Here is a 27,448-nt window from a genome sequence, read left to right as displayed (position 1 = left end):
AAAGTCGCCATTTTGTTTTGAATGCAGAAGAGATACATGGGCGTAATTCATGTAGATTTTGTCACACTAACATCAAGGAAAATCACGCTCATCTTTGTATTTGTAAGTTATTTGGTTAAAAAAACATAAATGTGATGTTTGTTAGTTCAAATATGTTATCAAGAACCAACAGATAACCCTAGCTTCTGATGACCTCGATATCCAAAAATAAGCTTACCTACAGGCTACATATACATGTACATCATCATGCCAAGTAAAGTCCTTATTTGCTCGGAAAAAGGGGGCGTCGGCCTAATTCATGCAATTCCAATTTTTAGGTTTATTTCTGCATTATATTTTATAATAGGCTGCCCTATATGATTTGAAGAAATACCACTTTTATTTGTCATGTTTGTAACACGATCGATGATGATAAAATTATATACTCAATCATGTCAATCACTGAGCAATTATGATGATGCTGCGCACATTTCATTTTTCAATCACAAATTCAGTATCGCTGTGATGCGTTGCTTGTCGCTTTTTATACTATTCTATTTTGCAGTAAACCTTAGATGAGCGCGTATACTACCTTGCCGTAATGTTGCAAAGCCAGAGCTAACAACGCATATTGCGCAAAGTTCATTCATAAAATTCCACTCGGCAACAGCAGATCGCCTCAGCAACCAATCGGAGACTAAACTTGCGTTTCAACACAATAAATATGCGATGTACATTGTTTAAAATATATGCTCTCATCAAAGGTTTACTGCAAAATATTATAATCACAGCGATCGCGATTGTAGATGACAATTATAATCATGAAAATATTCGAAAGGCTGCAAAGAATTTGAAGTTTTACTACATTTTTATACTAGAGCAACCATTCCCATTGATCGCTGTCATTCAAATCAATAATATAGTATAGAAAAAATATTTAATTTGTGTACATCGTGGAACATACTCTGTGCGTGGCTGTTCGTAGTAAGCTGTTGTACCCGGTACGCAGATAACCAACGCGTAGAGTAGCGTTGTACGCAGGGGTAGCATTAAGACCCGAAAGTCAGGGGTTGTTTTCCCGTGTTTTTTCACTCTCGCGCTTGCAGAAAATCCAAATACATCGGGTTAAAATTAAAATCTCGGGGGTGAAAAATATTTTGCAGTGTAGTCAGGGGTAGGAGTAAGGTCCAAAAGTAGAGGGTCAGAGTTCACCCCCGAGCTTGCATATTCCCAATATATGGAGGGTGAAAAATTAATATTTTTTAAATTTAGGGGGTCATTCACCCCCGATCGGGGGTGAACGCTACCCCTGGACTTGCACGCCTGTGTCAGTTCCAATAATTGGAACTCACACTCCCGCGTGTTAGTTCCAACAGGTATTATGAATATGCTTGTATTCGTTTATTTCGCCATATTCACTGATTTTTGCAAATTACAAATTTTGCCAACAGTACCTGTGACTTCCCAAACAGTCAGTACTCACCAACACTGGCATGGAACGATACCTAAGTATCATAAGATTCATATGCACCCACTGATTCCTTGTGATTTCCAGTAAAATGGTAATAGAATGTAAAAAATGTCCACACATTTCAAAACCTGCAGCGTGTCTTCAAAGATTCCACCATTTTAATGTTGCATGTATTTACTGTCATGCAAATCCCCATGAGAACTACCTGCCGATTGGTCAAAAAGAGGTTTTTATTATCGATTGAACCAATCAGCAAAATTGTTTCACCACGCCAAAAAAAAAATGCAAAGCTCCATTCCGATTGGTGATTAAAATGAAGATATCATGACCTTCATTTGTAACTGACCAATCAGAGGCAATGTTAGATCGGCAAGTAGTGAGGTCATCAATGGACATTTCTGTCATTCTGCTTTGAAACAAAATACAAAAAATCCATCCACCGACATCGAATGACTTGATGCATTAAAACTTTTATTTCTATTTATGTTGTCGACAACAAGATAGTCATCGAACGGACTTCTCGCTGCTCTCAAAAATCACTCAAAAAATCATGTTTTTAAATATTTCTTTGGACAAAAGCTGATGTGAAGAATAAGTTTAGCAATCACAGGTGACATACAGCAGTGACACGGGTTTCTAAAGTGAGTATTTTACTACATATATTAATGCAAACTTGCAAAATATTTTACGTACTGGGCACCATATTGGAACCTGCTACGAAATTTGTAGTTACTACAACTGCGCCTGTGTATACATGTACATTAGCATGATTAGTCGCATAATTTTTCTATTACCGTACTGACGCGAGTATAGTCCCACCAAATTTTTTTTTTTTTTAATTTATTTTTTTCGGCTTTGGAGTGTTTTTTTTAATCAACCATGAATGATCCTAGCATTTAGGTCTAGATTCAGGGACACTCCAAAGCCGAAAATTTTGGGGTCGGACTTAACTCGAAGGTGGGACTATACTCACGTCAGTACGGTATAATAATAGATAATTTTTTTTTTCTCATGATCATCACTTGTTCGATTTACCACCTGCATGCCTGCACATATGCAGGTGACTGTGATTCTGTGCAGGTAAACTTTTTAAATGTACCTGCACAAGTGCATATAGAATTGTAGTCGTAAATTACACAGTTGGAATCAGAAACGTACAATGTGCCTCTAAATCAAAGAAGTAATATAAATATCCCTTACGAAATTACACTTATTTTTGGTCATGTTTTTTGAGGTGGGACCCAATTGTGTCACATCTTGCAATTTGTCAAAAATCAACTCCTTTTTTGTATTTCTGATTATATTTCAAAAAGTTTTCACCCAAACTAGTAAAAGTATACATTTTTAAAAAGCATATATTGTCATGATTGCAAATCTGTAAAGTTTGAATGGATATACAGGGTGTACCAAAAAATATACAGGGTGATTCCATTGAAAAATACCGAAAAAATTAAATTTCTTTACCGCCCCAATATTTCTACATAGTATATTAAATTGGACAATGAACTTGATATTTGGAATGTACACAGTTAGTCCTTTCATTAAATGTATAGTTTGCACTATATTTGTTAAGCCCATTGTGTTATACAGGGTGTGAAAAAAAGTTGTAAATTAATTTTTTTAATTTATGTAAAATTTCCGAAGTGCCATTAAATTTGGAAGATATATTCAAAATAGTTTACAGAATTGCTATAATATCAAATTTAAATATCCAATTCCTATATAGGGTGTTCCAAAAATCAATATTCAGTGAATAATTAGTAACAAAGGTACATGTACAATACATGTACAATTAGCCTACATCAATAAACTATTTAACAATAACCAGAGATCAATATGTCATCAGATTAAATCCTTTGACTGTAATAATCTCCTTTTAGAAGATTTATTTCATATTTCAAAGATAAAACAATATTGAAATTTATTTCATATGCATGCATGCAAAATTACAGCCCATTGTATTGTATGACCCACATTCCACTGCATTAATTAAAAGCTTGTTAAATCCTTAATTACTAAGTTCATTAAGATTAACTAGGCAATTATAGTTATAGAAAGTTAAAAAATAAGATTAACATTATGCAAAATGCATTTTTACTTCTACTAGGCAACAAAGTGCATAAATTTTATTAATGAACATCAACTTCCCATTGGAATTACACAGAGCTCCTCCGCTTCCGGCTCCTCCACTTCCGCACCACCCCTGACTAATTAACTTAATTAAGCTGTTGTAATTAATTAATACATTTGTTTAATTGTATTTGTTATTAATTCATTAGATTAATAATTTATCTTCAAAATAAGACCAAAACCATTTGTTCATGATGAATTTTAGCAAAAATATAGGAATAAGTAGACAAAATGATTTAGCAAAATGTGACAGCACCACCTTTTTTAGGGTCCCAGTATAAAAAACATGACCTTTTACTTTTTATCTAAAAAGATGACTAGTTTCACAGCACAAACTTCATATTTTACATGGTTAAATTGTGTGCAAGTTACTTTCACTTTGTGCAGGTAGATTTTCTATGTTACCTGCACAGATGCAAGTAACTTTTTTCTGGTAAATCGAACACTGCAAGTTATGACCTCCTGAAATTTGGTGCTCCAAATCAATGTATTTCCGAAGAAGTGAAAAAAACAGTCAATTTGTGGTTACCAAATTTTTCCTGAAATTTCATACGCCCGGGGAAAAAACAATCTTATCACATCGTCTCTTGAAACAGAATAAATTCATTTATTGTACAAATGTATACCATACCTAAACCAGCGCAGCGAAATGCATAATGTGCCTGACATCAAGGTTGTTCCGGTGCCATAATTGTCGTTTTTAGTCCGTTATTATTTTTCGGTAGATCAGTGTTGTCATTTTTTTCGAAGCAAATTTCTGTTGATGTTTAAATTGGGATGATACTGAGTAAGTTTGATTCTCTCGGTCGGGCTGTTCCATCTACTGCACTTACCCACTTCTCACTTCTGTCAAAGGCGACACCCTCGGTCCCTCAGTTCAAGTTGATTTTCTCAACATAGAAAATACCAATTTGTCTTGTCTTTGGTAATTATTTAAAATTGATTTCCCTAATAAGAAATCAAACTTTTGGAATGGTTTCATCAAGAGGTATTTATTTTATGGCATGTTTTGTGATTTCCCCCATTTAGTGAAACAGTAAGTGGTCGTTTGTTATGAATTGGGGGCCAAATGTGTTACATGCTCAAAATTGGAAAAATAATCACGCTTTCACACAAAAATGATTGTAATTCATCTCATGTTTGTCAGAAACCTACAATTTTTATATCATCATAAAGCTGAAAGTGTAAGGAAGACAATTGTTCAACTTTTAAGTTGATATACAGGGTGCCACAAATATTATATAGGGTGGAAAAGTTACATTTTCGTTCAAAAAGTAAAAAAATTGGTTCCTCTCTTTCTCAGTAACATAAACACCTGTTCTGCTAAAACCTTTTAAGATGTGCTAATAACATTGTAGGCTCTCAAAAAAAGCAAACTTGTAATGATGAGTTATGTAGCCCAACTGAGATACAGGGTGTTCAAAAGTCGTACATAAATTTTTATGATTTTTTTGACATTATCAATCAAAACTTTTTTCCTTCATGTCCTACACAAAAACCAATGGCATGTGTGTCCCCTTTGCATCCAGGGGGTGAGAAGGAACAGCCAAATATCAGCAAAAGCAACCAATGGGAAGAAGCGATCTATCGCAAGTGATGTCATGCCAACAGACAGAATGATGAGTCAGTTGCAAAGGTTGCTTATTTTGATCCTAGTCAAAATTTCAATTTTTTTAAACATTTTTGATGGAGTAGTTGTGATCGACTGTGTTTACCTGCAAACGCCCTTGCTTTAAATACACAGTGTCACGCTTCATTGATATGAACATGTACTAGATTTCAATAGCAAAGGACTCTTGCCTCGAATGTGATGATTATTGGTGATCAAATTTGAAGAACACTTTTCAAGTAAATGTTTGGCGGAGTAACGGTACATGAACACATTCTTTTAAGCCCATATAAGTTAGTCATTGTGTGAAACTTCATGCTAGACTGAATCTTTGATGTCACCAACTATGCAAGTATGTGTGTAATGCTTGAAACCTGTGTACTGCTCGCTATAGATAAACTAAAAACTGCTTTAAATTAGGCTTTCTGAGCAGGGTTGTAACTATGCCGGTCAGTACTGGCTGGGTGTAATTTATGCTGACCAAAGAAAATATTTTTTAAGGGGTGATTTCCCTGTAGCCTTTACCCCAATCCCTCTTGTTCACAACCTAAAAAGATTGTGCCCGAGCCAGCGCTTGAATTGGATAGTAAAATTAGCCTGGACACAACTTGGGCTAGCTACAATGTTAAGTTGTTAACCCTGTCTCTGAGTAGTCAATCTATCACTAGGATCCACAACATGCTCATCTATCGGGCACAGTTCTTTAACCCCAATACATTTGCACATTCATTGAATGAACTTTGACAATTTGGGTACAAAAACTTATACTCGGCAACTTGAGGTCAAATTTTGCACTATGATTGTTTATTGAGGTTATTGAACTATGCCATTAGGATGAGGCGATTGTGGTCCATAGTGTATCAAAATAAGGCGATGCTTTCCCATCTGATATTCATATCTCACACTAACCCTTTTAATTAATCTTCAATTTATTTTTTGTTTGTTTTGACAGTCATAGAAAGAGCCTCGCATCAGCACCACCATGACTGACTCCAAGTATTTCACGACCACCAAGAAGGGGGAGATCTTTGAGCTGAAGGCAGACTTGAATAGCGACAAGAAGGAAAAGAAGAAGGAGGCTGTGAAGAAAGTTATTGCTAGTATGACTGTAGGCAAAGATGTCAGGTGAGTCGGGGACAGAAATTCGGCGAGAATCCATTCTCGCAAAGATTCTTGTCAACAAAATTGCAAGAATGGATTCTCGTAAATATTTCAGTTTATCATACAAAGTTATATGGCAAGAATCCATGGATTGTCCATTCTGAGATGTGAATCAATTTGGGCTTCTCTTGTAGAAACATTTCATACTGCTGAGGTAAAAACATAGAATCACTCAACAATTACAAAACCTTAATATAGTGTGTCGTCTCAAGTTGAGAGTAACACCATGTCGGATTTTGCAGTGGCAGATTCTAACCAGTTCGTTTACGCGGTTGCGTCGCCAGGGTACGGACAAATTGCTTGTGTGTGTTTGTAAAACTGTGTATATTAAGGTAGTATGAACGGCTAATCAAGCTTGCAGCAAAATAGCCACAACAGCAAATTGGAATTGTGTATTAATTTAAAACTTGGAACAAACTAAAGGTAAGTCTTCACACCACCTATTTTTAGAGTTTCTTAACAATTTTACCATTTCTTATGTATTTCTTTATTTTTTGAAAATTACCTAAATTTTTCCACATTATAATTTTTTTTGCCAACATGGAGTTTGCTATGGTTTCCAAATTTTCAGGGATGGTGTATAAGCTTAATATCTAAATTCTCTCGCCAGCTTTTTTGGATAAAGTGTTTAATTTTTTAGAAAATTAATTTTTAAATTTTTGATTTTAGGGATATTTAGAAACACCTATAACTTAAAATAGAAACACTTAATTAAAAAAAGCTGGCGAGAGAATTTTCTAAATTTGATTACCTTTCATATGACACCTTGTTTGTTGAAATTGGACCTATAGTTAGCTCAAAAAAGATTCTAGAATTTAGGTAATTTAGTGTTTCTAGAAAAAGTCAAGAAAATTGAAAAAAGTACTAACATTACCATTTTATATCTCCTTTGTTAAAGCCAATATCTTGGAAAAAATTGCTGTCCTTTATTAAGTAGCATTTTGCAATAAAATAAATTAAAAACCAGATTTATGCAGTGGGTATAAAGGAGAGAAAATCACATTTAAACAAATTATTTGTTTTCAAAAATTAAGCTGATTTGAAGAACTTGGCAACATGCCAAAAACATGCCCTGTGTAAAGTCTATGGCAGGTGAGTTTTTCTCACCCATCTCCACATTCTGTATCATTTTCAAGCAAATCTGAGCATGACACCGTAGCCGTTCATAACCTTGCAGGATTAGGTTAGTGCACATGATTCAAATCTGCAAGTGCTGTGAAATCCAACATGCGTTACTGTCAACTTGAGGTGGTAGCAGTGTGCTGTAGTCCCACACTGAGGCAAGTTGCGAAATATGTGCCGTGTTGTGTAGGCTTCCGTCATATCATGTCAAATAAGGTGATTCAAGTGCATTCTTAACAATGACTCCCGTTTATTATTTTCTCAGTGCTTTGTTTCCTGATGTAGTCAACTGTATGCAGACTGATAATTTGGAATTGAAGAAACTTGTGTATTTGTACTTGATGAACTATGCTAAAAGTCAGCCTGATATGGCTATCATGGCTGTCAACACATTCGTCAAGGTAAGAATCTCGTATTTGGTTAAACTACACTAGGTTTCAGAGAAGAACGGCACTCCCTTGATCTGATTGACGCAAGTGCCCGGTTAATGAGCGACATATGTGGAGCTTTGTGCTCCTTTCAAAAGTGATGCTCAGGTGGTTGTTATGATTGTCAGATGATTGAATCAGCCAGTCAAAACCCAGCTTCCGTGTTTATGCTCTGCACGCTCTCAAAAACTGCTGTTCTTCTCTGCTAGAAACTGTGTAAAAGCATGTCACAAAAAATAACAGATCATATCCCAAAGATTGTGCTGGTAAAATGTTCATACTGAAATAGACAAATTTCCTTAGTATCTGAAAAATAATACTCACCTGCATGATATGTATGTGGTCGCATTGAATCAGCCAGTTGTGGGATTTTAACAGCCTGACAGCAAAGTTATCAGCTACAGGTTGTGAGGATGGTGTTAAAATGAACACCCCTGCATGTTATTGTAATCTATTGGATATGTACCATTCCAAGATGGAATTTTAGTGAAGTTTATTGTTTTTAGCAACCTGCAAGTTATCACATAATTTGACCAATACCTTGTTTCATCTTTGTCCCAAGTAACATTTGCTTGCTGATATTATTATTAGGTGTCATGTCATTAAAATTCATTATTCCGATTTAAGAGCAGCTTTTCAGAACAGGTCACCACTCAGCTCACCACTTACATTTGTGACCAAGTAAGATATTTGTTTTCTTTCCTTCCCATTCAGGATTGTGAAGACCCCAATCCTCTGATCCGAGCCCTGGCCGTGCGCACCATGGGCTGCATCCGAGTAGACAAGATAACCGAGTACCTTTGCGAACCGCTGCGCAAGTGTCTGAAGGACGAGGATCCATACGTGCAGAAGACTGCCGCTGTGTGCGTTGCCAAGCTGTATGACATCAACCCCCAGCTTGTGGAGGACCAGGGATTCATAGATCAGCTGCGTGATCTGTTGACTGCCTCTAACCCCATGGTAGGTACTTGGTATCTTTTACAGGTCCTTGACCCGATCGATAGCCTCATCCCCCATTTTTCTTCATCATAACTGAGATTTGGTATTACCCAAGTGAAATTTAACACCAGAGATATATTAGGTTTTAAAATGGTGTAAACAGTAGACTGATAAAATGGGTGAGAGTAAAAAAGAGAATGGGGGTTCAACTAAGAATTGATTATTAGCTTAGTTTCTAAGGTGGCAAATATTGCACCATAGAGCATGCTAGGACCCCAGATCTTTCAAGGGCACTAAAGTGGGCACTGGACCCCAGCCATGGGCACTTCACACTACACCCTCACACATGCTTCAAAAGAAAAGAAAAGAGGGAAGTAACATCACACAAAAATGCTATGGTCGTTGGGCAGGAAAAATCTGTGTCATAGGGCCCTGACCTGAACATGTTTAAAGCAAAATCTCCTATAACTACAATTTTAATATAATACGGGTGTCATTGTATCATATTGATTTTAAGGTGGTTACACTTATAATTTGAGTGAATGGAAAACATGCCCCTGATAGAAAACATTGGCACTTGTTTCAGGCATGCTTACTTAGTTAATGGATTGTCTTGTGTGTTTTTACAGGTTGTGGCTAACGCTGTAGCAGCTTTGTCTGAAATCAATGACGCTTCCCAATCAGGTGCAGCTCTGTTTGATCTCAACTCTCAGACCATCAACAAGCTCCTTACTGCTCTTAATGAGTGCACCGAGTAAGTATATAATTTGTGTCTGTACATGTTGGGGTGTGTAGGGATGTGCATACTTTCAAAATCGGTGACGCCTCTCAATTAGGTGCAGCTCTGTTTGATCTCAACTCTCAGACCATCTACAAGCTCCTTACTGCTCTTAATGAGTGTACCGAGTAAGTTTATTTGTGTCTGTACATGTTGGCGTGTGCATGCTTTCATGTGTAGGGATGTGCATACTTTCAAAATCAAATGATGCCTCTCAATTAGGTGCAGCTCTGTTTGACCTAAACTCTCAGACCATCAACAAGCTTCTTACTGCTCTTAATGAGTGCACCAAACAAGTATGTGTGTATGGAGTAAAATAACAGTCAAATACATGGGTAAATCACAAACTTCTAACTTCAGAACCAAAGTATGCTAGACCTTTGATGATAGACTAATGTTTGTATAAGGTAATACTTAGCTACACTTATAGAAGTCAATTCTCAACAATGCCTCCTTTGGCCCCATGGAGCAGATCATGTAACATATAGGCCTATGTGTTTGAGTCTATATCTGTTTCCAGAACTACATTTGGCTATACTTTTACTCTCATGAAACATTTATCTATGATTATTAAGTTAAAATATTTTTTTTTACTGCATAGATGGGGACAAATTTTCATCCTGGATTCTCTTGCCAACTACACCCCTAAGGATGAGCGTGAGGCCCAGAGTGTATGTGAGCGTGTGACCCCAAGACTGGCCCATGCCAACGCTGCTGTTGTACTTTCAGCTGTTAAGGTGAGTACCACATGTGGTGTCTTCAGAGTATCACAGCAGCTGAAGGGAGTATCCCATTATGCTTTGCGGTACCATAATAGTACTGAATGTGCCATAAAAAATGTGCACAAAATCCCTCGCTTCAACTTTCAATAACTCGCTTAAATCAGGGGTGCTTAGACTTTTGTTTGCACAAATATGACCCCTGAAGTATTCTGAAACTATCCATACCTCTCAATAGCTAAGCGGCTCTTGCTTATAATATTTTGTACACATTTGCTATGGGGCATGCAGATGTACTGCAATGCTTGATGGGATACTCCTTTCAGCTGCTGTGTCAGAGTATGAACTTCAAATGGAATGAATACATTAGGCAGCTCCGTTTGAAACTCACCCTCCCTCTATGGAAGATACAGGTTGAATCTTTCTCAACGGTACACTCTTTTCAAATGGAGCTACCTAATGAGTTAATTACATTTGAAATTGATACTCCCTCTGTGGAATATATTTCCAAAATCTTCCACAGGGGTAGTGTGGGATTTCAACTTCTCTACTCAGCACATTTCAGTTGGCACAGGCAAGAAAACAGTCATCAAAATGTCTTGAATCTTTTCAGAAGCAGGGACTGCCTTATGAGGAGAGTGAGAGCAATCGCTCTCTACTGCTCTCCTTAAATCTAATATAGGAGAGTGATTTAGCTTTCCTTAGTTGACCATTCTCTCCTTACATTCTATTGTAAATACTTTTTATAACAGCTTTCCTTGAAGGATCCAGAAGAGCTATATAATGCTCTCCTGCAAATTCCAAAAGACAGTCCCTGCTGAGGGCAAGTGATAATTTTTTTGAGAAACTATAAATTGAGCCCGAGACCTGCATCAAATTCTCTGACTTGCTTCCAAAGTTTTTCTCATTTTTACACCATTTGTATGAAAGCACTAAGAAGTTACCGAATTCTGAATATTTGTTTCCAGGTCTTGATGAAGTTCATGGAAGTAATGAACCCAAGTGGAGAATACATCACGACTTTGACCAAGAAACTAGCGCCCCCATTGGTGACTCTGCTCTCAGCTGAACCAGAGGTCCAGTATGTGGCTCTGAGAAATATCAACCTGATTGTGCAGAAAAGGTATGTGGTCATTCAATTTGAAAGGAGAACACATACTTTCCATTGGTGTAGACTAAACTGCTTTGTGCAGCGTAAAGGAGTCCATTCATATCAGGACTAACAAAAGTGACTTAAACCAGGACATGGGCTGCCATAAACATTTTGGTACAACTCCTTACGGTGTCAGTGCCAGACATGTGACTCCCGTCACAGTCTGATGATCTCTGACCAGTAACAAGCATCAATCACCATTCCACCAACAAAGTAAACAAGGAATAGTGATACATTCCGAAAGCTATCATGTGAGCAAAATTACGCTTTGATTCCTGTTTAACTTTTCATCCTATACTTTGCGTGTTGACAAGTTGCCTGTAAAAGGTCCCTCCAGATTGTACTCTGCTCCCATTTTGCAAAATTCAAGAGCGGAATTAGCGGAAGCAAGACATGAATTTTCCTTGGCCCTACAGTATAGTTGGCTTATACAGGGTGTATCAAAATTAAGTATACAGTTTGAAAAATGCCACTAGATTAAAAAGTATGAGGTCTTTGGTCAAAATTCTCTAGTTGATAACTTAATCAACATCTTGTCCTCCTACAGCTGAAAAATCACTTGCGTGTAACCACTAATAAGGATTTGGTGGCTACTTTTGTGAGCCGAGTACAAAAATTGCCTTTTCTTTGACGTGATTGGGTCTGATCATGTCACATTTATCAAATCAAATGTTATTATTTTGTTCTACAGATCTGACATTCTGAAGCAGGAGATGAAGGTGTTCTTTGTCAAATACAACGATCCCATCTACGTCAAATTGGAGAAATTAGACATCATGATTCGTCTGGCATCCCAGGGCAACATAGCTCAAGTCCTTGCTGAACTGAAGGAGTACGCCACTGAGGTGGATGTGGACTTTGTGCGCAAATCTGTGCGTGCTATCGGACGATGCGCCATCAAAGTTGAGGTATGACCATGCAAATATAGGATAGGATTATACAGGCAGTTGGTATGAAGCAAAGTCCACAGGGTTTCTCCAAACCAATAATTTCTGCACCTGCCCCCTACCCCCCCCCCCCCCCCCAAGCAAACTTAAGCAAAGTCTTCATGATCTAAATCAATAATTTGAAGGATAGGAAGACCCACAATATTGGAAAAAAGTACTTGGAACACTTGGCACATTTCTTATAATCATGGAAATGATGTATATTGTGTGTGGGAAGAAATGTAACAGCTACAACAATGATTTTCCTTCTCCTCACCCTATCAGTTAATGATGGAACACATTGGGAAACTGCTGAAGACACTGGCATTTCTCAACATTGTACATTGGAGAGGAGGTGACAGTTGTCTGTTCTTTACATGCAAGCGTTGCAAGACTTATTTCAAGGATTGTAGGTTGATAGTATTTTCATATGCAGTTTATTGGAAGGCGGTCAAAAAGCACTCTACTATCACGTGAACATTTACATTTTAATTTAAGATCCAAATTTAGGTGTAATGCCCTCATGGATAACATTGTTTTATTTTATTTTTATTTTTTTCAGCAATCTGCAGAGCGTTGCGTTAGCACCCTTCTGGACCTGATCCAGACCAAGGTCAACTATGTCGTCCAAGAAGCCATCGTTGTCATCAAGGATATCTTCCGCAAGTATCCCAACAAGTATGAGAGCATCATCGCCACTCTGTGTGAGAACCTGGACACCCTGGATGAGCCTGAAGCTAGGTGAGTGAATGATTAAGGAGATTTTGCTATACATGTTATTGACGTACAGGTGTATTATATTAGTACATGGGCATCTGCATGTTAATTGAAGTTAAAACAATTGGCTCAAGAAAGCATGCTTTAGTTACGAGATAATATCACATTGCAGTCATTACTAACATGTTGCAAAATCTCCCTATGATCAGCAGTCCAACATTTAATTGAATACATTATAAGCAGTTCAAATTCGGCACCTGCCCGTTTATTAAATGTAAAAACATTGGTTCGCCTCAAGTTCGGTGGTAACGTAGAAGCGTATTTCGTTGGTCTCAATATTAGTTCACCCATATAAAGTGGATTATGCAGATCGTTAATTGTCATGCTTGCGTCGCAATGTCACAAAAGCATTGACTTCACCACAGAACTTGAGGTGAACCATAGTATAGTTGTAAATTTGAGCCTAGTAAAATGTTACCCAAAGGCACTGGCTAAATAAATTTGAATGTCTATCTCCATGCACTTTGCAAATATTCATCCAGGATATTTGAAATGCTGTTGGGCAAGTAGTGAATCATAGCAACTTGTTACTTGCCCAAGTTGTGCCAATGGGCAAGTTGATAAAAAATTGTGTTTCAGATGTGGGCAAGTGCTAGTATTTCCAAAATCATTTCTACCGGTTTCAGAATTCAAGATCTTGGGCTATGATGGAAAAAAGAGGCCATGTTGGTGTACACATTAAACAGAGCCAATAATTTGAAATTACAAATATTATTTTTTGCAATAAAATTTGATACCAACACTTTAGGACAATTTTTTGTTTGTAAGGATTTCTGAAATTTTTGTTTTTGTTAAACAAGTTTGAAGCATGAATAAAGTGTGTATGAGTGCTTCATAACTACAATTTGCAAGAAGTAACTAATTTTCTTTATCCTCATTTTCAGAGCTTCCATGATCTGGATCATTGGTGAATATGCCGAGCGTATCGACAACGCCGACGAACTGCTGGAGAGCTTCCTGGAAGGATTCCACGACGAGAACACACAGGTGCAGCTACAGCTGCTCACAGCTATCGTCAAGTTGTTCCTGAAGCGCCCTCAAGATACGCAGGAATTGGTGCAGTCTGTGTTGAGCTTGGCAACCCAGGTATGTTTAATGTCCCCCATTAAAACAACAAACAATAGATGCAACTTTTTGTGTTTTTAGCCCAAATTTTTTGTCCAAATTCCTGCGTTTTTATTTATTTTCAGCTCATTTTGGGGCTTTGAGCCTGCAGTCAGGTGCTTTTTCAGGTTTACCTCACCAGTTTTAGATGTTTTGAGTGAAACTGAGTGGCATCTCAGAAACAAACAAAACACAAACAGTGGTTCAAATTATTATTTTCAAATTTAAAAATTGATCTGGACATGTTTTTTTTTATCTGTAGCTTATATAATACAGGTTGTATGAATATTATTGGTACCCAACAGTTTAATGTTTATTTAAAATGTCTGCTTCTTCCAATTACAACTGTAGATGACTGGATGAGACCAGATGCCATTTTCAAACTTATTAAGATAAGGCCCTAACATGTACCCTATAAAGCTGGCTTTAAATTGACACCCTATTTTACAAATTCCAAGGTAAATCTGTGCAAATATGATCAAAAGTAGCACATATTTCTTAATGAGAAAAGTGGCATCTGAACTTTATATATAGTGTATGATTAGGTGGTGAGCGCAATGCATTCTCTAAATTCAGTACATTTCCTTTGTCAACCGTGTAATTGAATGGGATTATTTTGAAATTTTAAAACGCTTCAAATATCACAAACAAGTAGGCCTATGTTAATAAATAATATAAATACAAGCTAAAACCGTTGGGATTCGATAATGAACCCCACAAAACTAACCAATTATATGGGAAATGCCATACGGCTGAGCAGTTTGGCCGTCTCTCTCCACCCATCATGCCTCTTGCCGCCTGTGTATGATCTTTATAACATTAAATCTACAAATTAGGTAAAACTTGTGTTGCATGTTGATGTGGTAGTATAATAGTTGTTTGATGATGGGGTACCAATTATTTTGATACAGCCTGCAGAAGAATTCTCACAATTCTAGAAACCAATAACACTATTACTCTGTTGTGTGACACAGGATAGCGACAATCCTGACCTGCGCGATCGTGGCTACATCTACTGGCGTCTGCTCTCCACTGATCCCGCCGCCGCTAAGGACGTTGTGTTAGCGGAGAAGCCGCTCATCTCTGAAGAGACGGACCTGATCGAGCCGACTCTCCTGGATGAACTCATCTGCTACATTGGCAGTTTGGCCTCGGTGTACCATAAGCCTCCCAGTGCGTTTGTTGAAGGAAGGACAGCTGCACGACGTGTGCTGCCTACTAGGGCTCCAGGGTAAGCCACACTCTTTAAATTTTGACCCCAGTGTAAGATTTGACCTAGGGAATAGCGAAAACTTATTTATTTTTGTAATTTAATAGTTTGTCTCAAAGCCCCTGCGGGCATTAGTAAAATCATTCGCTTTTTATGCATTATTCAGTTTTTTCGGCTGTTTTATTTATTTTCAAAATCCACCACACAAAAACCTCACATCTGACATCGCCAGACATCAAAATATCCTAAATCATAACTAAATCTCAACAACATTCTGCATCTTAACCACAGTGAAACCTCTATTTTGTCAAAAAGCTCGTCCCACAGATAAAAAAAATTAAAAGTAATAAAAAACATCAAAAAAAACGCTTTCCGCATTAGCTTTTTAACTTGGGAAAGGCTTTGAGACATACTATTAAATTCAGATGGCCTTATTTAATTCAATAACTGCAATACATATGGAAATATAACCAGTGGCTTCCTTGACTCATTTCCTATCAGATCGATAGTAGTATTTTTAAAGCAAAGTACCAATGGCTTAACGGCTCTGACCTGCTGCCGTCTTAAGTTCACTGGGTTCAGATCATATGTGCTAGTACAAAGTTTCTGTCATGGTTATTTATTATTGTTATATGTTACATATTTTCCTGCCTTAGATCTGGTTCCACATCTCTGGAATCCCTGGATAGAGAGACAACCTCAACACCAGTATTAGTTGCTGTCATAGTTACTTATAATTGTTATATGTTACATATTTTCCTGCCTTAGATCTGGCTCAACATCTCCGGATAGTGAGACAACCTCAACCCCAGTGCAGCAATCCACCGTCATCTTACCTTCCCAAGGCAGTCAAGGCGATCTCATTGGTGATCTCCTTAACATGGACCTGGGACCTCCGATGATGGGATCATCAACCACCGTGCCCATGGCACAGACCCAGGATGCTGCTGCCATTGATCTCCTGGGAGGTGGTCTCGACAGCTTGGTAGGTTTTCATATTTTCCCTGTATTTTTGAACTCTATCTATTTTTTCACCAAATATCCTATATTTTTTCCACATTTAGGAAGGTTTTGTTCACTTGCACTAGCGAAATTTATGCTTAAATTTTCAGCAGGTCGGCAGGTCAATTGTACTGGTCTCTACTTTTTTCCCAGTATATTATTTATAGACGTCATACCAGTCCAAAATGATGCACACATGTAAAAATTAAAGAATCTTTGGGAATTGTTCACTGTAACAATAGTTATTGGTCACTGTATTTGACATTGGCTGTCCGCTATTTGTTCTATATTTTCAATCAAAATGTTCCTATATTATTCCTTTATTTTTGCAAGAGCTGGCTTGAACCTCTACTGTTACTACCAGGTTGTCTCATAATTCTGTTGGTTGGCTGTTCATATAAGTCAGAGTAATTCCAAAAGCTCACAGTGAACTTTCAAATTTAGTGAACTTTCAAATTTAGTGAACTTTATCTGCATTTTGGAATAAGAAATTTTGGTATTTTAAACTTTTTGAATTGTGAGTTTGGAATAACCATCATTGAATGCCCTCTTTGCCACATGTTTTAGGTAAGGGGCCCACCAATGATGAGATCATCAACCACCGTACACATGGTGCAGAGTCAAGATGCTGCTGCTATTTGATCTCAAGCAAATAATATATGTGACCTGCTCCCACAAAATGAGTGTCAAGTCACAAGTGCAGTGTTTTAGACCTTCCATTTGTTGAGTTGATGTTCTTTGTTTGAAGAGTGAAGACACCTGTATAGTCAGTGGTATGTCCTTTTTGAATGGGGACATAGTATGCTGTATTTTCCCGGGTGTATTTTGTATTCAGTTCTGTCCCCATTTACAAAGGACACGGCCAATACAGGTGCCTTTAAACAAAAACAGCAACTCAACCATTGGAACGTCTCGAAAGTCACAACTTGTGACTTAACGCTCATTTCATGGGAGCGGGTCATATTTGAAAGAGCAGCAAAAAGGCCAATACAACTTTGTGTGTGTCGCTGCCTATGGTATTTTTAGGGGAGTAGGTGTTTGCCGCCAAACGAGGGGACCTAAACATGGACTGTCCACGGTCTGTTGATAGGTTTAGGTTGACTTAACGATGTAAAATCTGTTGGCATTAAAGGGGTGTACCCCTTAGATAGTACTATCTTATAATGTGTATGTCCACGGTATGTCGATTCACTGCAGGAATGTTTGTCCTCGTTTGGATAGTACAGTATTTGTTTGCTTTGTACGTCCACGTTTGGAGGCGCTTTCAGCCATGGGTGGGGGGAGGGGAATGTTCTCACACATATTGAAGCTTTTACATAATAATCCACTTGATAATTTGTTGTAACTGAATATTGTTGTTTTTGCATCCATCCAGGATAGCACTGTATCTATGCCTATGGAATAGGGCATAAATTTACCATTTTCCATGCCTACTCTTTCTTATTTATCAGACCCTTGTAATTTAAAATATGCGTTATTGTTCAGACTGACACTCTGTAGAGAAGGACATCAAGAGTAAAAATAAATGGGCTACGGACCTTGTTTCCAGCCATGAGTTGCATACTACCCCATTAAGGTTTAAAATTACATCATCAGGCTACACTTTTTGTCAGCTATTATATAGTTGAAAGTAGACTATTGAACTATACCATTGAATGTTAGACCATTTTGATTTAAATTCTGTTACTAAAACAAAAGTGAGTCCTGTTTAGTCTAAAATGAGGACTGGTCTCCACTAAATTCGGGTAAACCATAACTTTTTCCCCCAAATCTAGTCCTGGTAGAAAAGCTCTTATTTTCACCCTTGAAGAACATTATGATTTGATGTTACTTTTGCTCCCAGTGCGTGTAATATGCAAACTATGTTCTACTGGACTGAACAATGACAAAATTGGATTCAGCTAAATATGTTTACAAATTTCAATATAGGATGCCATTTGTTTCCTCCTGTTTCTCAGCCAGGCCAGAGTAGCAGAGTCCAAAATTAGGACAAAATACGGGTTTCCTATAAGCATTGATTCTGTTTGTCCTTAGGGAAGGGGTATGAACGTTTGGACAGTATTTATTGTGGGACATTCATAACCTCATTAATAAACGCGATGCGTGCGATCCAATCATATTTTATTATTTGCAAAAACGCTGAACATAAATCGAGGTCATTAATATCTCACAATTGACCGCAAAATGCGTAATTGTTCCAATGTCGCACACAATTGACTTCGCGTTCGCCGTATTATCAAAGCGTCCAACAAACTCTGTGGCGCTGGCTGCCGTATTTGGATTGCGCGCTACCATATTTGCACAGATTCTGATACGCACTTTTGTTATTGGTCGTTCTGTTTTAGCCTGGTCGATTTTTGGAAAGGGAAGATGTAAAAATCATCTATTTTTATAAACTTTTGAGCAAAATTTGGTGTTATTTTGTAAGGTGAAGAGATTAAAGTGACGGTTATGAATGAGGTTAATAACTTTGCATCGGTAATATGACGGGCATTGTGAAAAATCTAAACATTTTGCTTTGGACCTCGGAAAGGCAAAATGTTTAGATTTTTCACAATGCCCTCCAAATAACCGATGCGCAGTTATTAACCTCTAATTAAGCACATCAGACATATCGAATTGCATTCTGAATACGAAGAATGTCATTCTGATATCAAATAATTTTGATTTTTTGAAATTCGCAATGTAATACATTTTATGGCAAATGATTAAAATTGATATTTTTGATATTTAACAATACTCGAAGTAAACTTTATAAATCTGATGATTTATACTTTAAAGTGTATGTAGTTGGGATGAAAAACCGACGATCAATTGAAATTTTTGACCTTTCGTATTGAAGATATGGATTTTTTTCCCCCAAAACACCAAAAAAAATTAGGACTTTTTGGGAAAAAAATCCATATCTTCTATATGAAAGGTCAAAATTTTCAATTGATCATCGGCTTTTCCTCCCAGCTACATACACTTTAAGAATATATCATTAGATTTATAAAATTTACTTCGAGGACTGTTATCAAAAATATGAAAAATATCAAATTTTAACAATTTGTCATAAAATTTGTATTATATCGTGAATTTCAAAAAATGAAAATTATTTGATATCAGAAAGACATTCTTTGTATTCAGAATGCAATTCGATATGTCTGATGTGCTCTCAATGTCCCACAAAAATACTGTCGAAACGCTCAAAACGCTCATTCAAGATCCCTTAAGATATCCAAGTTGTCCTAATATGCGTCTACCTCTAAGAATTTTGAAACCTGCGCCAGATTCCAAATTCGTATTCTGATGCAGATCACTGGCACCATTGGTTTATACACCGTGACACACAGCATGTTAGCGATGATCGGAATAAGGTGACGAGAAAGTGTAAAGAAAATACTGTCGGAAGTCGTTATTATAAATCATTATTTTTGAGATAAAATATAGTGGTTGTCCGTCGGACAAGTACATGGCTCATCATGGTTGTCTGGCGTGATTTTTGGACAAGCGGACAAGTGCTTATTTTGACCAGTGCCAACCAGCATCTAGAAAGGAGAACCATATTTGCATGACGTCATTGGGCAGGAAAACCTCCTATGTGCTTGTGGCCCCTGAACATGTTTAAAATAAAACTGCCAACAGGTTACATAAGATGTTTTGCTTTAAACATGTTCAGGGGCCAATGACACATAGGAGGCTTTTCCTGCCCAATGACGATGAATTGGTGACTGGGCAGGATTACTCTAAATGCATGCAAGGAATTGCGAAACCCACAGAATTTGAGTCCTATATTCCATTTGATAGCCCTGTAATAAACTACAAATACGTATATAAATGCATGGATAACTTATTGCATGGAAAAACTTGCATGACTCGTTGGATGGTGAAGGGATTTGATCACAAAAATGTATTTGATCATTAAAAATGTTTATGGTTTACCTCATTTCTTACAAATATACACCCCAAAACACAAAAATGTCTTGTTAGAACATGGTCAAATGGAAATTCAGGCTTGTAGCCAAGTGTATTTTTTTTGGGAGCTAAGAAAAAGTGGACCTTTTGTGAATTTTTCCTTCAAAAAAGGGCTGATTTCAACCTGTTGTCACACACAAAAAAGTGGAATAGAAATATTTTAATACATACATATCCTGACACCAAAATAAAAATTAAAAATATTGATTTATTAAAACAATGCGCCAGATTGCATTTTAGTATACTTGGAACAGGAAACAAAACTTTTTAGGTGTGTCCAATAATTTTGTAAAATTCATAAGCCTTTCTTGTCTATCTAAGATCTACCTTGATTGTTTATAAACTCATACTACAGTGGATTCCCCCAATCAATGTTGAATTGATATTCTACTCTTTTGGTCATGCACACCTAGTGGCACCCAACATTGATTAGTGGGGAAAGGGAGGGTTGGGGTGTTAGGAAATGGTTCAGGTTTGACACAGAAGAAACCTCCATTTCATTATGTTAAAAATAACGGAAATACAGCCATAACATAGTGTTAGTTTTCCATTTAAAGTGGCTCCACTCATTTTGAAGATGATTGTAGTTCGTCTGTGATCACATACCACCTTGTGGTTTATTTCAAGCATCAAGGTCGTATTTCAAAAAATACTGAATGGCATCATTGCATATCTATCTCTATATTTACTCAGCTTGGGGGTCCTGTTGCGTCAGCCCCGACGCCACCGCCAACAACAACAGCAACTTCGTCATCGCCCTTCACTGTAGCTGCAGCAGCGGCACCTGCCTCTGGATCTAATGCTGAACTGGTACGTGGATGTTGGATGGCATCCCCTTTTGATATAGAAAACAAGTCTTTGTGCCCCGTCCCCTTTCCTACTGTGGGTTTCAACCAAATTGCACTACCGATGCAACTGGATTAACTTATGATGTTTTTTACCTCCTTGTGTAGCTTGGTGGTGGTGCCCCTGCTGCACAGCCTGCTGCAGCAGCACCATTTGGAGCACAGATGGGAGCTGGAGCACCAATGGGAGGTGGAGGAAACATGGGAGCATTGGGTGATATCTTTGGACTGGGACCATCTCTTGGTGTTACGACATCAACTGGTTATGTGATGCCAAAAACGGTAGGTTTTTGTTTATTATTATTTTGTTAAGTTAAATTGCTCCAGTGGTTGTAGCTAATTGCAGGCTTACCTGAATGGGCGACTCGATTTGAAATCAACTGTCATCTCATATATAGCCGTCAATCTACTTAGTTCACAAAATTGAGCTTGTGAAGGTTTTAAAGTGCACATTAGTCATTGCACCTACTGTAATGTGTAAACAAAGCCCTATGACATCCAGGAAAGCTTCAGATGTTAACTCTCAAAACTTACACTAATTAAGAAAACAGAACAAAATATCACAAGCACAGACTATCCATCGCCATTCCCTGTGCTTTGTATGCTGTGAATTCTTGCATCATGAGGGCTGATCGTTTGATCATGCGTATCTAACAATCATGCCAACATTGAGTGAGTGTCTGTGCATAGCAGTTTTGTGTGTCACACTTCTTGTAACGATCAGCCCTCATCGGGTAATGCTGAGACTTTTGTTTGTTTGTGGTTAGTCTGTAGTAATCTGTGATCACAATTCTATATATGTTGATGTGAAATGTCGTCTGCTAGAGTAAGAGCGCACCCTCTTTCGTATTATTGAATATCTTGTGCAAAAAAAGGTTGCTGTGCCTTATGTTCTTTAGAAAAAAAGAAACATGCACACTCAAATATAATGTTACACTGAATATTAACAATGTTCATCAAAAATATTTAAGGCAGCACATAGATATTTTCAGTTTTGCACCTTACCTCTACACCTATCCTTTGTTCCACAGGAATGGCTGCCAGCTTCCAAAGGAAAGGGTCTCGAGCTGTCAGGTACATTCTCAAGACGTGGACGAGAGATTTACATGGATATGACGTTCAATAACAAAGCCATGCAGCAGATGGGAAGCTTTGCTGTGCAACTCAACAAAAACAGGTAAGATGCATTTAAACAATTTTTTTTTGCAAGCTGGCACTGGCGGTGTGCTTGAGATCAGTAGGAAAAACTACTGGTCTACAGCACACCGCTAGTTTGAGTTTCCAAAAAAACCACAAAAAAACCAGACGAGGCCAAATTTTAAAAAAGTTTCTATTGCCCTTTTCCATTGTTCTTTGCCCTGCAATGTGTATCCGCATTGTAGTTTGCTCAAGGCACATGCATTTTAAATCGCCCACCACATTTCATATAGTACAAGAAAGCCATTGATCAGTGTAGCGGTTCGTTAATCAATGATGTCAAGTGGTCTATATACATAAACTTTGTGGGGGTGTGAGGGCTCTGTCCAGATTTTGTACAATATGTTTCCAAATAAATTTTATACAGAAAACCAATGATTACAAATGCTTTGGTGTTTCTGATGAACGTTTCCAGTTGAAATCCATACACCTTCTATGGAAGACATGGCATTAATATTCCACACAGGATATGTGAATTCAAATGGAGTTACCTAAATGGGTGATTCCATTTGAAATCTACACCCCATGTGTAGGAGAGAGCAAGGTCATGTCTTCGATATGGGTGTATAGATTTCAACTGGTAGAAGTAGTTCCAGTGGTGATCTTGGAGTTGCCAAGTTGTTTGTTTCTAAAATGGATTAAAAAATCCCTTGAAGGAACACCAGCTTGCAACTCCAACTCCAAGATCAACGCTGGAACTACTTCTAGCGTCGGTTGCCAATAGCAGTCACTACCCATTAAGTGTTGATAAAGACAACAGGTGTTGTTGAAACGTACACAAGTAAGTGAACTTTCTAGACACAAGTAAGTGAACTTTCTGGATCAGATACCAAGAACTTTGTTTATGAGTTCCTGACACACAGTTTATTATGAATCAATGTCTTGTTCCTAATTTCTGCCCCTAAATTTGTTCTTACAGTTTTGGTCTGGTGCCAGCAAGTCCTCTTCAAGTACCAAGCCCACTTATGCCCAATCAGTCAGTGGATGTCTCGCTTCAGTTGACCACACATGGCCCAGTGCAGCGTATGGATCCACTTATGAATCTCCAAGTAGCTATCAAGAACAATATCGATGTGTTCTACTTCAGTAGCATAGTCCCCATACATTGTTTATTCGTTGAAGATGGAAAAATGGGTGTGTACTTGTTTTGAATGATTTTTTGGGTTTTATTAGTGTTTTTGGCTTTGGTTGTGATTTATGACAGCATGTTTATTTGTTTGTTTTGACAAGCTTAAAGTTGTAGTCAGATTTTTTTCATATTGTGTTTTGAACATCACATTGAAGCCTGTAATAATCAAATTCACAAGTTTTGTAGTAAATTGCATTAGCTGATTTGATATTAGAAGTAAAAACATGTTTCACAACAGCCCATAGAACTGTTTGTGTGGTATACCACAATTGGGTATGAGGCTATCAATTTTTGATGAGGCTATCATTTTTTTGTTCATAACATCTAAACAGAATATATTTTAGGCCTAAATTTTCACCAGGATTATGAAAAAAATATGAGCATTCTTCTGATGCCAAAATCTCAATTTTGATATGAAAAAGTGGAGGGATGAGGCTGTTGATCAGGTCACCCATCTTGAGAAATAAGCAAAACAACAATGCGATATCCACTTCACTTCCAGTAATTTACGAAGTTTGACTTCTGGTACAATTTCCAAGTTGAAATTCTGAAATTTATGTCTGCACCCATCACATCGGTAAATATGAGACAAAAATGGCATAAATATACGATTTAGACCCAAAATTATAATTTACTTACTCTTTAAGGGGGTTCTACACCCTTCGATAAATTTGTGACTATTTTTGCACTTTTCTCAAAAACTAATAACACACTGGTAACAAAAGTTATCCATATTATAGGGGCAAGGAATCCAATTACTACACTTGAATTTCAGTGCCCCAAGACAAGCGGTTCGTTATTTATGATAAGAAATGATGTACCGCTAGGATGTACCTCATTTCCTATCATATATACTGAACCGCTTGTCTTGAGTTACTGAAATTTCAGTGTAGTGATTGGATTCCTTGCCCCAATAATATACATAGCTTTTGTTACCAGTGTGTTTCTAGTTTTTGAGAAAAATACAGAAATAGTCACATATTTACCACAGGGGTGTAGTACCCCCTTAAATAACAATTTTACTCTTAATATTGAATTGTAAACTGAAAGTGAGGCGTGTTTCGCAAAATGATCGGCCAATTTTAATCTTACCTCAGCTTTTGGCAAAAAGTCAAATGGACATCAAATAACAAAATGAAACGGACATCGCAAAATGCAATATTTCAGCACATATAACGTGTCTGCAAAAATACTACTCTAAGCAGTAAAATCAAAATAAATATAAAAATTTAGACTGTTATAACGCCATTGTGTGTCTCTCTCTGTTTTGTTTTATTAGATAAGCGTGTATTTTTGGCAACATGGAAGGACATCCCAGCAGCCAATGAAAAGCAATTCACAATGTCAAACCTCCCACTTGATGCAGGTGAGTCAATCAATATGGCTATTCTATTTGAATTCCACACTCCCTCTGTGGAAGATGGAGCTTAAGTTTGCCATAGAAGGAGTATGGGTTTCTGACAGAATAGATCATTTTGGGTAACTTCCTTTTGAACTACTCACTTTTGAACTACTCATTTCATATAAGTCCTTGGGTAAAGCCATATACAGGGGGAGTATGGGTTTCAAAATAATTAACCTAAGCCAATTCCATTTGAAAAACATACTCCCTGTGTGGAAGACTTTTCATATTTCACATGGAAGAGCTTTACTATAATTTGCACAAGGATACCAGTTGTAGTCCTACAAATGCACAGCATATTGGATGGGCTAATGGAAAGTTAGCCCATATTTGCAAGACTATCCATGCCTTCAAGGTGAAATAGACCTACTCATGTTATTATCTGGCCAAGGTCTGGCCTGCTGTCGGCTGTTTTCCTGGGAAACAATGATTTTCAGTTTGGGGGTTTAAACTAGAGTCCGAAGTTAACCATTTTCTAAATCCATTTTCTGTGTTGTAATCGGTGTTGTAAACTTTGTAAATCTATGTTCTATGAATAAAGCTTAAAATGTATAAACAATGATTATGAATGATATTAATGTCACAATAAAATGTTCAATATCACGATTAATATGCTCTGATTGGAATATTCTCACGATAATAGGCCGACTGTTACGATGTTTGGATCGATGCCTTGGTAATGCCTTTATTTCGGTGTCATTAAACAGTATTCTTTATCATAAAAATTAACATACACAACTCAAGATTGTTTTTAACATTTATTTCTCTTATCTTTTAACAATTTTTGTCACGTCATACAAAAATGTCATTTTCCGTGTTGTACCTCTGATTCCGTGATTAAACCACAAATTTTCAAGGCATGCAAAAAGGTTTTTTTTTTTTTACATACATGTACAGGCTTGAATCAGAACAGATATCTTATCCTTCCCAGAATCCTTTGCAACATGATGACCTACATCATTAAATTAACCCTTACTGAACCAGATCTCACTAAATCTCACTATAAAACCACTGCTCATGCACTCATTGCACGTGACTTGATGACGCAATCAGCCTAAGTCATATATACCCAGGGAATCGTTGGCCAGGCCAACGTCACCTGTGTGGCTACATGCTGGGGATCTTCTGCGTGGCATGCGAGGGGTCCCAGGTTCGAATCCCAGGGGTGCCAAGTGACTTCTTTCTTCATCTTCTCTCCTGTTTTGTTTCTTCTTTTCCTTCCGATAGCCAAAAAACCTTGTGTTCAGTTAGGGTTAAATTACACTCCCATTACTTTGTAAATGTTTTCTTTGATTTCCTGATGAGAATACACTAGCTAAACATGGGTCAAGAATTTAAATTTTGCAAGGTCTGGATGTGCCCTATGCATTGAGGTACTTTTTGTTACTATCAATCCATGTTGCACAAGGTTGCAAATTGGTACATTAAATATAAATGTGAAGAAATGCATTGATGGAAGTGTAAATGTGTAGCTGTTGAAACTACAAATAAAAGAGATTCTCAATAATCAGACAATTCAGTTTCCATTTAAATAAAATGTACTTTTGTTCTGTATCTTTTCAGAGACAATTGACTCCAAGTTGGAAAATAACAATGTGTTTAACATAGCCAAACGGAATGTGGAGGGGCAACAAATGCTGTACCAGTCACTCAAACTTAGCAATGGTATATGGGTGTTATGTGAATTCAAGGTGTCACCTGGGTCACCGGATATAGTGGTAAGTGTGTGTATGTTTGTGTAGGGGTGGGTGTGGGGGCAGTTGTTTAAACAGTGGCAGACAAGGACACACACATGAGAATCTTTGTGTTATAGTGGATGTCCACGGTTCCTAGATCTAAAACAGCATAAGCATTATAGCCATTGACTTCATTCACATAAGATGAGTCTGCACTTGAATAGTAAAAACCCAATTTTGTCCATGGTAAATGATGACAAGAAACTCAAATGTGTGTGTCAATGTTTGGGTAGTAAAAACTCAGCGGGGGTGACATCTTCGGTTGTCTGTGGTTACACATAGGTGGGGCTGTTTGTGTGAAAAGCCCATAAATATAACTTGAATCGATGATTGAAAAGTCTATCGAGTGGATTTTGTTTTTAATTGTCAGCATTTCTTGTCTCATTTCCAACTACAGGTGTCGCTTAAATCTCGAGCCATGGACGTCGCTGATCAGGTCTACGGGGTCTTGGAGCTCATCTGTCGCAACTAATTAAATGTGCTAATTATTAGTAATTAATTAGAAGTTGTTCTTGCGGAATGGGGATGTCTTTGTTACCCTATATGATAACTTTGGTTACAGGTTTTATATTTGGTGTAAAGAATTGCTGATGGATTTCTGTGTCAGGTTTTCTTCATTTGAGGCTCTAAATTAATTTCTTATCAGTTGTGACTGCTCAGTGCCAGAAGTGGGT

At 37.4% G+C, this 27,448-nt stretch overlaps 1 protein-coding gene across 2 annotated transcripts; it reads left to right on the top strand.

The window, feature by feature from the left end:
- Positions 1 to 27,448, top strand: LOC140146630 (AP-1 complex subunit beta-1-like). 2 transcript variants are annotated; one of them, XM_072168500.1, is made up of 19 exons: positions 1 to 102; positions 6,142 to 6,314; positions 7,738 to 7,873; positions 8,615 to 8,860; positions 9,469 to 9,593; positions 10,219 to 10,354; positions 11,305 to 11,459; positions 12,181 to 12,397; positions 12,978 to 13,156; positions 14,077 to 14,278; positions 15,271 to 15,527; positions 16,275 to 16,491; positions 21,159 to 21,275; positions 21,419 to 21,592; positions 22,342 to 22,487; positions 23,427 to 23,641; positions 24,916 to 25,002; positions 26,602 to 26,756; positions 27,172 to 27,448. In XM_072168500.1, the coding sequence occupies exons 2-19, from the start codon at positions 6,172 to 6,174 to the stop codon at positions 27,244 to 27,246; spliced, it is 2,982 nt and encodes a 993-aa protein (XP_072024601.1). In that variant the 5' UTR covers positions 1 to 102; positions 6,142 to 6,171; the 3' UTR covers positions 27,247 to 27,448. The 2 variants fall into 2 exon arrangements, with proteins under 2 accessions (XP_072024601.1, XP_072024602.1); XM_072168501.1 differs by lacking the exon at positions 21,159 to 21,275.

The sequence above is a fragment of the Amphiura filiformis genome, chromosome 2, assembly GCF_039555335.1.
Source record: "Amphiura filiformis chromosome 2, Afil_fr2py, whole genome shotgun sequence".
In the NCBI taxonomy this organism is placed as follows: domain Eukaryota; kingdom Metazoa; phylum Echinodermata; class Ophiuroidea; order Amphilepidida; family Amphiuridae; genus Amphiura; species Amphiura filiformis.
This window is presented reverse-complemented; position numbering and strand designations above follow the sequence as displayed.